Source organism: the organism of the source record quoted next, unplaced genomic scaffold (genome assembly GCF_019419815.1).
Source record: "Pyrus x bretschneideri cultivar Hongxiangsu unplaced genomic scaffold, Pyrus_bretschneideri_v1 Contig4, whole genome shotgun sequence".
Taxonomy (NCBI): Eukaryota; Viridiplantae; Streptophyta; class Magnoliopsida; order Rosales; family Rosaceae; genus Pyrus; species Pyrus x bretschneideri.
The window spans coordinates 1,983,303-1,996,273 of NW_025999723.1; the positions used below are offsets into that span (position 1 = coordinate 1,983,303).

Sequence of the window (12,971 nt, forward strand, 5' to 3'; positions counted from 1 at the left end):
TATTCACGCTGATATATTTTATACATTCACAGTTAATCAAGTTGAGTTGTTTGCATTTGTTTATGCTTCCTTCTGCATGCTTGAAGACCATCTTAGTTTTAATTAATTAAACCAAATAAAATAGTACGTATTTGATCAAATATAAGAAACAACGTGCACTTACTGACGCAACAGTTGCTTAATAATTAAAATAAAAATTAATTCAACGCAGTTTGCTTTCTGTACTTAGTTTATTGTTAATGACTTAAGTTAATACGCTTGTTTTGGACACTAATGACGACAGATCTTACCAAACATATTTGATCATGTCTTCAGTTGCGTGCAAAATATGAAAGGGTGTGGCTACGCACACCCCTTTTCTTTTTTAACTTTTCAACACTCTACTCAATTTTTGTTTCGAATTGGAAGAATTGAAGATTATTATTTAATTAACTAAAATTAGCAGAGGATGTATAGAAGATTAAAAAAATGTGTGAATAACACAACCCAATTATTAATCACTCTCAGTTTGAACCTTGAAACATAAAAATGCCAAGAAGGAAATTATCTTTTTAATTTGTTGATGGCCCAAAATAAACTTCGGAATATACTAGAAGATATGTATGAAGGCAAAACATACCTAAATTACCTAATCTGATTTCGATCAAATGTTAGCCCTGTTCAGGTTGTATATTTTTTTGTTACGTTAGAGGAATTGTAATCTTCAATTTATTTGAAGGGTGGGGCCACATGCGAAACTACAGCAGGACAAGGAGCGGCAGCCGCCCCTCTTAGCCTGCATGAAAATTGTTTGACAAAATGCTTGAATGAAGGCTGGGCCGCTGTCCGAAATTTTCATGATTTGGATGCCCAAACACAAGGTAAATTAGCTAATATTGATCGGAGAAAAATGGGGTCACGGCTGCCGCTTGGTTGCAGAAGCGCCCAACTTACTCCGCGTGGAAGAAAGACTCAATCTGACCTAACATTCATGATGAGACGCGTCGTTTTACTACAAAAATGGGGTTTGGTATCTTAGCTATGTTCCGTTTAGTTTGGATAAACACCAAGATAGGTCTACAAGATTAAAAAGATAATGATATAATGGAATATAATTAGATATAATATACTAAATTTATACCAAATATTACTTTATATATGAAATATCTTCTCTGTGTGGAAGATAAAAAAGGGTTTTGAATATCACTACCTATAATCCTAACTCATCTGGTTTACAGGGACCACTTTCTCTACAAAATGAGTAGGGGTCCAACTTCAAAATTGGATATGATCAACCAGAAATTGATCTTAATATGTAATATTGTTCATACCATTTTATCGAATACACAATTTATAAGTACCAACCACTTCTATATATTGTGGAGTTCAATTACACACCCTATGGTTAAAAGAAAATACTTTTATATATTCTGCTCTCAACTCTCATGAGAGGAGAAAAATAATTAAGAAGAACGGAAAATAACACTTTGGTAAGGAAGTTTCTATTGAAGTATCTATTATTATTGGTGGTAGGGTTTGTCTAGTTGTCATTGTTTAGTTGGTGATGGATAACAACTCATTGTCATCTTACTTTCGGCTAGGGTTAGCTGCTTGTTTGTTTACTTTAGGCTTATTTAAGAGCAATATTCCCTCATCATGTAAAGCTAGGTATTAGTTTAAGTTAGAGATAGTGGAGGTCAGGTCTTCACTCATGCTTGCTGAGCTGCCATCCCTGTCCGCACCATTCCTCCACTTTCTTTCTTGTATTCCTCTCCTATTTATGGTTGATGTTGTAAACTATTTTATACATGATATATACTTAAAATTGTCCATATGGTATCAGAGCAGTGATTCCTCTTGGACCTGCTTCTGTGTTCTTCCAAAAAACCCACCAAATCCAAACCAGTTGAGCCATTATGGCCATACCAGCAGAAAAAACTTCAAAAAACGAAACCATGGATACCAATCCAATTCAACGTTTGAGCTCTGTGCTTCTAAACGAATTCAACTACCTGCCCTGGTCACGAGCTATTTCTCTCGCTCTTGGAGGACGTGGAAATCTCCCATTCATTCAAAAGGATGACATCATCCCCGAAATAACTGCACCGGATTATGCAGCATGGGTATCCCAAGATCAACTTATCATGTCTTGGCTGTTAAACTCTATGGAACCAAAGATGGCTGAGATTTTCAGCTACTCAGTATCATCTCACCAACTTTGGAATTCCGTACGAGACATGTATGGAGATCTAAACAATGATGTGCGAGTCTTTCAGCTGAAGAAAGATCTTACGGAATTACAACAGGGAAATCTCTCTTTTGTTCAACATCTTGGCAACTTGAAGGCCAAATGGAATGAATTGGATCTCTACAGACCTCATACCACGGACACAACCATTCTTTTAAAGCGTGCTGAAGAAGACAAAGTGTTCCAGTTGCTTGCCAGCATTGGACCAGATTATGAAGACCTTAGAAGCCATCTCTTAATGACACCTGAACTTCCCACTTTACAGATGGTCTGCAACGTTATTCAACGTGAAGAAGTAAGAAAGAAGGTCATGAACGCAGACATGGTCATTGGAGAATCAAATTTTAGGCCATCAGAAGCAAGAGCCTTCACTTTCTCCAGACCATACAAGGGAAAACGACCAGACTTAAAGTGTTCTCACTGTGTGAAGATAGGTCGTACAGGTATTGGACACATAAAAGAGAAGTGCTGGATTCTTTATCCAGAACTTAAACCTAAGTTCAATGACGATGGAAGAGCACCAAGAAACCAAATGAAGCCTGCCTACACTCCTAGAGGAAATCTTGTTTGCGACAATGTCTCAAATAATGTGATAAACTCTTCCTCTAGTCCCATTGCTCTCATAAATGAATTCGCTAACTTCTTGCAACAGAAACAAGGAGCAACAAATCATGAAACTCCTTCAGCCATGCTCGACAAGTTTGCTGGCTTCCTCGAACAATCAAACTCAGTGTCACAAAATGACATGCCAGGTATTATTGCAACTATCTCCACTGCTTTGGATCTTAGTAGTAGTTGTGATTTTTGGATAGTTGACTCAGGAGCTTCAGATCACATGACTAACGATGCATCTTTACTAAATGATTTTCAAAACTTTTCCACTCCTTCTTTTGTCTTCGTAGCTAATGGCACCAAAGTTCGTATAGTAAGCAGAGGGAAACTCAAAATCTTCTCGAGTCAAAAAGAATCCCTTGTCATGCATGTCCCTTCTTTTCCTTTCAAACTATTGTCAGTAGGAAAAATAACACATTTGCTAAATTGTCTTGCAATTTTTTCAACTCACTATGTGATTTTCCAGGACCAAGTTTCGAAGGAAACGATTGGTAAAGGGTTCTTCCTCAATGGACTGTACTATGTCAAATTCTCTTCAAGTTTCCCAAAAAGTTTCTGCGTAAACTCAAGCACTGTAAACAAGGAGCAGCTATGGCACATGAGATTAGCTCACCCTTCTTCACATGTTATGTCTTTTCTTTTTCCTAGTTTCTGTATAGTGATTCCAGATTGTGAAGTTTGTCAAAAATCTAAGTTCACCAGGTTACCCTTTCCCCGCTCTCTCTCTAGAGCTACCAAAGCCTTTGAAATAGTCCATTCTGACATTTGGGGACCTGCCACCTTAGAGTCCTTTGATGGTTACAGATTTTACATATCGTTCATTGATGATTTCTCTAGAACTACTTTTGTGTATTTACTTAAATTCAAGCATGAAGCTTTCCAGTGTTTCAAAAATTTTCATAAATTAATTCAAAATCATTTTAACTCTAAAATTGGCATCTTAAGGTCTGATAATGGGTCTGAGTACACTTCCAAAATCATGACAACTTACTTAAGTGAGCATGGAATTTTGCAACAAACAAGTTGTGTAAGAACGCCACAACAAAATGGCATTTCAGAAAGAAAGAACCGAGATTTGCTTGAAAAAACACGATCACTAATGTTACAAGCAAAAGTTCCAAAGAAGTTCTGGTCTCAAGCTATACAAACCGCTGCATACATCATCAATCGCCTTCCTAGTAGAATCTTGAAGTTCAAATCTCCTTACCAAATTCTCAAGGGGAGAGAAATTGACATAAGTCATCCCCGTGTGTTTGGATGTGTATGCTATGTGCACATTCAAACTATTCACCGAGATAAACTTGATCCAAGGGCTATCAAATGTGCATTCGTAGGTTACTCAACTTCCCAAAAGGGATACAAATGCTACGACTCTAATACCAGAAAGGTATGTGTATCCAGGGATGTGCGTTTTGATGAAACTCACTCATTCTTTCAAATGCATGATGATGAACCTCAGGGGGAGCTCTCATATGAAGTGTTTCCTACCCCTCTCTTCCTTGATGATACAAGGCTGTCAACACCGCAAAATGAAGCTGTTGAGATAGAGTCAGCTCCTGAAAGTATGGAAGCAGATAATGAAGAAGTCATTCTCGAAAGGAGAGAGCCTCAACTTGAATAACCTCCTCCTCCACGAAGGAATCCTTCTCGAAACAGACAACCTCCAGCCAGGCTTGATGATTTTGAAATCTACACGCCTAGACATCCTATTGGACAAATGGTTTTTCATAGCAAGAGTTCTCCATCTCATGTTGTCTTTGTGACCAAGTTATCCCAAAATTCTGAGCCTCGATCATTCGAAAAGGCACACCAATCTCCTGTATGGAGCATGCTTGAAGAACTGAAGGCACTTGATGAAAATCAAACTTGGAGCATTGTTTCTCTGCCAAAAGGTCAACGTGTGGTTGGGGCAAGATGGATTTATAAGACCAAATTTCACTCAGATGGAAACATAGAGCGGCACAAGGCAAGGTTAGTTGCAAGAGGCTTCACACAAACCTTCGGAGTAGATTACAAAGAAACCTTTGCCCCTGTGGCAAAGATGAACACAGTTAGAGTGCTTCTTTCGGTGGCTATCAATTCAAACTGGTCTCTACATCAAATGGATGTAAAAAATGCCTTCCTACATGGAGAGTTAGAAGAAGAGGTATACATGCGACTACCACCTGGTCATGAACGAGAGAAAGAACAAGGAATAGCCTGCAAGCTTCACAAGGCTATTTACGGTCTCAAGCAATCTCCAAGGGCTTGGTACTCAAAACTTAGTTTTGTCCTTATGTCATCCGGCTTTAAACGAAGCAATGCAGATTCTTCAATGTTCACTAGGATTGGTACGCATGGAAGATTGGTGGTACTTGTTTATGTTGATGATCTTATTGTCACGGGAGATAATCCAGAAGAAATAACTGCTCTCAAAGCCACATTACATTCAACCTTCAAAATGAAAGATCTTGGCAGACTTCGATACTTTCTTGGAATCGAAATGGATCAATCTCCAACTGGTTTGTTTCTAAATCAACAAAAGTACGTTCTAGATCTTTTAGAATAAGCAAATATGATGCATTGCAAGCCTGCCAAAACACCACTACCAACAAATTTCAAGGATGAAACCTCAGGCATCCAGCTTGAAAATGCATCGGAGTATCAAAGGTTGGTAGGAAAACTTATTTATTTGACTATAACCCGACCTGACATTGCTTATGCTGTTAGCTTTGTCAGCCAGTTCATGCATTCTCCCTCATCTCATCATTTGTAACTAGTTAAAATGATCATTCGATACTTGAAAAGCTCAATATCTACTGGGATTTTCATGCAAAACAACGGACACTTCACCATTGAAGGATACACAGACTCTGATTGGGTAGGCAATGTCCTTGATCGCAAATCCACAACTGGTTACTGCACTCTTGTTGGTGGTAACCTCGTTACGTGGAAGAGCAAAAAGTAATCTGTTGTAGCTCGGTCAAGCGCAGAAGCTGAGTACCGTGCAATGGCATCGACTGCATGCGAACTAATTTGGCTAAAGAGGTTGCTACGTGATCTTGAAATCATCTCCTCCAAACCAATTCTTCTTCACTGTGACAATTAAGCAGCAATGCATATTGCTGCCAACCCCGTCTTCCATGAACGCACAAAGCACATCGAGGTTGACTGTCATTTCGTTCGCAACCAAGTTCAGTCCAAGCTATTACAAACTGTATTTGTTCGTTCCAGTGATCAACTTGCCGATGTGTTCACCAAGCTTCTGCCTTCTGCACAACTTGATCGTCTTCTCTTCAAGCTTGGATCCAGAAGAACTCTCGATCCAGCTTGAGGGGGAGTATTGAAGTATCTATTATTATTGGTGGTAGGGTTTGTCTAGTTGTCATTGTTTAGTTGGTGATGGATAACAACTCATTGTCATCTTACTTTCGGCTAGGGTTAGCTGCTTGTTTGTTTACTTTAGGCTTATTTAAGAGCAATATTCCCTCATCATGTAAAGCTAGGTATTAGTTTAAGTTAGAGATAATGGAGGTCAGGTCTTCACTCATGCTTGCTGAGCTGCCATCCCTGTCCGCACCATTCCTCCACTTTCTTTCTTGTATTCCTCTCCTATTTATGGTTGATGTTGTAAACTATTTTATACATGATATATACATAAAATTGTCCATAGTTTCTCTCCCTTTGGTTGATTGATGAGCTAATGATGACATGGATCAGGATCTCTGGGACACAATCGCTTTGACTCACTGTGAGTTTTGCTTATATGCTCGTATGCACGCTTTGGTTGTCCCAGATGAATTATGTACGCCTCTTCATTTCTCAATCCGATATTATATATTTCTTCCTTGGTTGTTTTGACCAATAATTTGTTAAAACTTACTCTTCGATCAAACCAAACCAATAACAGAAAAACATGAACAACGGAAGCACACTTTATTGATTGAATAAAGGAATACAAGAAAACTCACACATACAAATAGTTTTCTTGTCACATAAGTCTCTCACACACTATATCCACATTTTTTATACCCTAACGTTAAGGACCCTTTTTATACTAAATCAAAACCTAATCCAAACTGAGTTGGAATCCTAAACCTATCTGAAACTTGCGTCCAAGTTTCCCATACCTATTACAATTAGAACTCCCACACCAGTTAGGAACCCTTCTCGGATTCTATACCAACTTCTAACAAACTCCACCTTGGTAAGAACTCCGCCTCGAGACTTCTTCTGCTTCCATCGCTCCACCATTTTCAAGTATCAAACCTGTCTTACATGCACCAAACCCAGACAATGACTGAATTTTGATGCACCAACCACCTTTGTTAACATATATGCAGGATTATCAGCTGAAGCAATTTTCTTTACAAGAATCTCGCCTTCAACTATAATCTCCCGAACAAAATGATATCTTACATCTATATGTTTGGTTCTTGCATGATGCACTTGATACTTCGCCAAGTAAATAGCACTTTGACTATCACAATGCACATCTATCTTGCGCTGTTTAACTCCCAAATCTGCTATTAATCCCAGTGTCCAAATAGCTTCCTTAATTGCTTCTGCCATTGCCATATATTCAGCTTCTGTAGTTGATAAAGCAACAGTTGGTTGTAGAATTGATCTCCAACATATAGGACCATTCGCCATGGTAAACACATATCCTGTGGTAGATCTTCTTTTGTCTAAGTCACTAGCAAAATCAGAATCTACATATCCAATAGAGAACTTCTCGATTCCTTTATCATTCCGCTCAAAACAAATTCCCGTGCTCCTTGTTCCATGCAAATATCGCAGTATCCATCGAGCAGCTTCCCAATGCATTTTTCCAGGATTATGCATAAATCTACTTACTAATCCAACTGCATGAGCAATATCAGGTCGAGTACACACCATGGCATACATCAACCCTCCAACCAAACTAGAATAAGGAATGTCCTTCATCTTAGTCCTTTCTTCATCAGACTTAGGGCATAACTGCGTGCTCATCTTGAAGTGAGAGGCCAGAGGTGTACTTACAGGTTTGGTTTCATCACGGATGCCAAACTTGTGTAGCAATCTTTCCACATACTGTTTCTGTGATAAACACACCAGCCCTTTCTTTCTATCCCGTGTGATTTCCATCCCCAAAATTTTCTTTGCTTCGCCAAGGTCTTTCATCTCAAACTCATTTTGCATCTGAATTTTGAGTTTTGAGATTTCTGTTTGATCACTAGAGGCAATGAGCATATCATCTACATAAATCAGTAAATATACATATGTACCTTCCCTTGTTTTCTTGTGATATACACAGTGATCGTATTGGCTCCTAGTGTAGCCAAAATCCTTCATAACCTTGTCGAACCTCAAGTACCATTGCCTCGGTGATTGCTTCAAACCATATAGAGATTTGTTGAGCTTGCATACTAGATTCTCATTTCCTTTCTCTTCGTATCCTTCTGGTTGACATATGTAAATTTCTTCAGACAAATTTCCATGCAGAAACGCAGTTTTTACGTCCAATTGTACTAATTCGAGATCGAACTGTGCCACCAATGCTAGGAGGATTCGAATGGATGAATGTTTCACCACGGGAGAGAAGATTTCATTGTAATCTATTCCCTCTTTCTGAGCGTAGCCTTTTGCTACTAATCTGGCTTTAAACCTTACTGAACTTGCATTATTTATTCCATCTTTCTTTGCATACACCCATTTGCATCCAATGGCCTTTCTTCCCTTAGGTAGCTCCACCAGATCCCAAGTTTTGTTCTTCTTTAGTGACAACATCTCATCATCCATAGCTTCATGCCAATTTTTAGCTTCTTTACTCCTTGATGCTTCTGTGAAATCTGTAGGGATGTCTACTTCGATTACTGGCAATGCGTAGGCTATACAGGAGACTCAATCTTTGAATTTAGCAGGAAGCCCAACCTCTCTTTTTCCTTTTCTCTTGGCGATACAATCTTCTTGATCTGGTACATCATTAATCATACAGTCCTCTTCTTGTTTTTCTTCTTGATCGACACTGATTTGACCCTCATTGTCGTGTTTGTCTTCATCTCTTGAATGTTCAGTTTGTTCTTTTGCTAGCTCCACCTCTTGCACAATCTTTCGATCTTCTCTTAGTTGCATATGGGTTTCATTAAACGTCACATTTCTGCTTATTACAACCTTCTTGAGTTCTGTACTCCACAATCTGAATCCCTTGACGCCACTGTTAAACCCTAGAAATATAGCCTTCCTTGCTCTCGGGTTTAATTTATTTTCTTTCACATGGTAATACGCATCACACCCAAATACCCTTAGTCTGTCATAATCTTGAGCAATTTGTCCTGACCATACTTCCATTGGAGTCTTTCCGTTTAAGGCTGAAGAAGGAAGACGATTTAGAATGTGGCATGCATAACTCAATGTTTCTGCCCAAAAACGTTTATGCAGTTTTGCTTGTGACAGCATACATCTGACCTTTTCTAACAGTGTTCGATTCAACCGTTCTGCAATTTCGTTCTGCTGAGGAGTTTCTCTAACACTGAAATGTCGTGTTATACCTTCCTTTTTGCAGGTTTCAAAGAAGGGATCAGACATATACTCTCCCCCATTATCACTTCTTAAGACTTTCAATTTTTTTTCAGTCTTCCTTTCGACTGTGTTTTTCCATTCTAAGAAAATATCCAGCACCTCATGTTTGTGCTTCATCATATAAATCCATGCTCTTCGTGAATAATCATCAATGAAGGATACAAACCATCTCTTTCCTCCTAAGGATTCATTCTTTGCAGGCCCCCAGACATCTGAGTGTACATAATCCAGGATTCCCTCCGTTTGATGTATTGCCGTGCCAAAACTTACTTTGGTTTGTTTGCCAAGGATGCAATGTTCACAAAAATTGATCTTCCCACTTTTGGCTCCCTTTAGGACCCCTTGTTTAATCAATCCTTGCAATGCCTTGTTTCCCACGTGCCCTAGCCTCATATGCCATAGACAAGATGTATCTGATTGATCACTTGCTGCTACCATAGCCATCGAAGATTCAATAGTGGTGCCTTGTAACAAATAAAGCAAACCCCTTCTTGGCGCTTTCATTATCACTAATGCTCCTCTTGCAACCTTCAATGTTTGTTTTTCTGAGTAGAATTTACAACCTTGATCTTCAAGAGTTCCAAGCGAGATTAAATTCTTCTTAAGATTTGGGACATATCTCACCCCTTGTAGCTCTCGGACTACACCATCATGGTGTCTGATTTTAACACTACCAATTCCTTTCGTTGCACATGGATTATCATCCCCCATATACCATTCCAGTGAGGGTCTTGAACGAAGAAAACCAATGACGTTGAGAGGTCATATGATGCGTGCATCCAGTATCAAGCACCCAGTGATTCATATAATTTATTCCGTCTGATGCAGTTAGGGCACAGACGAAATCTTCATTGTTAGCCTCGACAATGTTTGCCTCTGAGTCTTCATATTTCTTCTCTTTGTTCTTGGCTTTGATTTTGGGACAATCCTTTTTCCAGTGCCCTTTCTCATGACAGAAGGCGCACTCATCTATATCGAGAAACTTTCTGTTGCTTGAGGCACCTCTCGAACGAGACTTGCCTTTCTTCTTAGTTGATGGTTTTCTTTCCTTTGATCTTCCTCTTACCATTAGTGCTTCGGAATTGTTTCTCTCTTGTCTGTCTAAATTGCGGACTTCATGATTCATCACTGCGCTTGAGATTTCATCAAACTTAAGAGTTTCTCTACCATAAATCCATGTCGTAACAAACGACTCGTAAGATTCAGGTAGGGAATTCATCAGAATCAACGCTTTATCTTCATCTTTGATCGTCTCTTCTAGGTTCAGAAGTTCAGCAATCATCTTGTTAAATTCTTCAAGATGGTCAATCATCTTAGTTCCTTCCTTGTACTGAAAACGATACAATTTACTCTTAAGATAAAGTCTGTTTTCTGCACTCTTCTTCAAGTACTTCGATTCCAACGTATCCCATAGTTCTCTAGCTGATGAGATATTCATTACACCATATTTTTGTGCTTTTCCAAGACATAGTCTAATCGTGGAACATGCATGTGCATTCAGCCGCTGCCATTCCTCCTTCTTCATTGTTATAGGCATGTCTTCAAGCACCACCAGTAAACCTTGTTGAATCAGTACATCCTTTACTTCGCACTGCCACATAGCGAAGTTATTTGTCCCAATGAATTTCTCGATCTCAAACCGAGCACTTTGCACCGAAGTCTTGGTTACCTCAGTACCCCTATCATCTCCACTTTCAGTTTTTGTCATCGTTTTGATTTGACCACTCAACCTATGGCTCTTGATACCACTTGTTAAAACTTACTCTTCGATCAAACCAAACCAATAACAGAAAAACATGAACAACGGAAGCACACTTTATTGATTGAATAAAGGAATACAAGAAAACTCACACATACAAATAGTTTTCTTGTCTCATAAGTCTCTCACACACTATATCCACATTAACTATACCCCAACGTTAAGGACCCTTTTTATACTAAATCAAACCTAATCCTAAACTGAGTTGGAATCCTAAACCTATCTGAAACTTGCATCCAAGTTTCCCATACCTATTACAATTAGAACTCCCACACCAGTTAGGAACCCTTCTCGGATTCTATACCAACTTCTAACATAATTTTCGAATCGACTTGGTCTTAGAATTGAGAGAGTAAAAACCAAACCTAAAATTAAAAAACAGAAACAACATTAATACTATATAAATCACAAAACATCTCAAGGTAGACATTTCTCTCTGGTAGTACTACACGATATGAAGTTAAACTAGGAAGTATCATGGATTGACATCATAATTAAGTAGGTTGAGTTTCTTCATATCAGAAGCAGAGTTGTAGAAGTATTATGGATTGACATTTTAAGTTGTTTTTCATTTTTTCCTCCCTCAGATCATGCTTCCTCATCCATCATTTTTCTTATACATTTTTGTTGTCACATAGCTCAAGCACAAAAAGTAAAATTAAAATCTAAAAACGAAATGGTTATAAAATATGACCATTGGTGTACGTCGTTTGCAAGAGCACAAGTAAGTCAAGTTGTGATTTACTAATTTGGTTCCTTTCTCACTTTATTATGAGTTTTGCTTGTTCAGTATAGAACAAATTATCCTAGCTTAATTTGGTGATCAGAAAATTTAAAAGGTAGTGCGCACTCATTTTTGCCTTTTACACATCTTTTTAATTTTCGGCCGTCGGATCGAATGAATTGAACAAGAACAAGGGACAAAAATTAATGATGTTGGGACATAAAAAGAGATGTTTGAATAGCACAACTAATTCAAAATCTCAAAATAAATCACAAAATATCTCTAGAGACCATGTCACCACCATTCATTTGTGATAAGGTTTATAGCAATAAGACCATACAACTTAACTTTGACGTCATAAAGAAGTAACCTAGCCTAAGCCATGAAAACTCTGATTTTTTCCTCCCAACCATCTCTCTATCTTTCAAGCTCTTCGCCATGGAAGCCCAAAACCCTAACCTTTCACCCCAGGACCTTGCAGAACCAAAGCCACCCTGAAAGAAGGACGTACGAAACACATGCAAATGCAAAAGGCTTTGGCAGTGCGCAACCAGCCACCACAGAAGAAACGCCGACAAGCAAAAACTCCGGCAAAATTGATAACAACGATGGCGACGAGGAAGTTCCACAGGTTGTTTTCGAGAGAATGCTAGTGAGAATTATCGCCGCCGTGGGGCTGCCTTTGGCCACGGGCTTTGCGTTTTTGAAAGTTTTTGACGCGGTGAAGGAGAACCACTTGTGGGACGTGCCACTTTGGCTACCATTCTTGACGACCTTGTTGACTTTTGGGACATCGGCTCTTGGGATTGCGTATGGGGCATTGTCTACAAGTTGGGATGCAGAGAAGAAGGGTTCAGTTCTTGGATTGGAAGAAGCTCAAAGCAATTGGGTTGAGATGTGGAGGGAGGAAGACGAGAGTAATAATAGTAATAAATGATGGTTTAAGTTTGGTTTATGTAATTAAATTGATAGATTTTGGTTACCATAGCTTCAAGCACCATTAGTTAGTTTTTGTTTTCCCCTTATTCTCTTGACGTAAATTTTTGAGTGTGTCGATTACACGGTATTATTGATTCACTTGTTATAAAATTAGAATGATGTGCCATAAA

At 38.7% G+C, this 12,971-nt stretch overlaps 1 protein-coding gene across 1 annotated transcript; it reads left to right on the plus strand.

Annotated features, from left to right (window-relative positions):
• The first annotated feature begins 12,200 nt into the window (after positions 1-12,200).
• LOC103958210 (uncharacterized protein PAM68-like) lies at positions 12,201-12,971 on the plus strand. Its single transcript, XM_009370453.3, has one exon. The coding sequence runs from the start codon at positions 12,245-12,247 to the stop codon at positions 12,797-12,799; it is 555 nt and encodes a 184-aa protein (XP_009368728.2). The 5' UTR covers positions 12,201-12,244; the 3' UTR covers positions 12,800-12,971.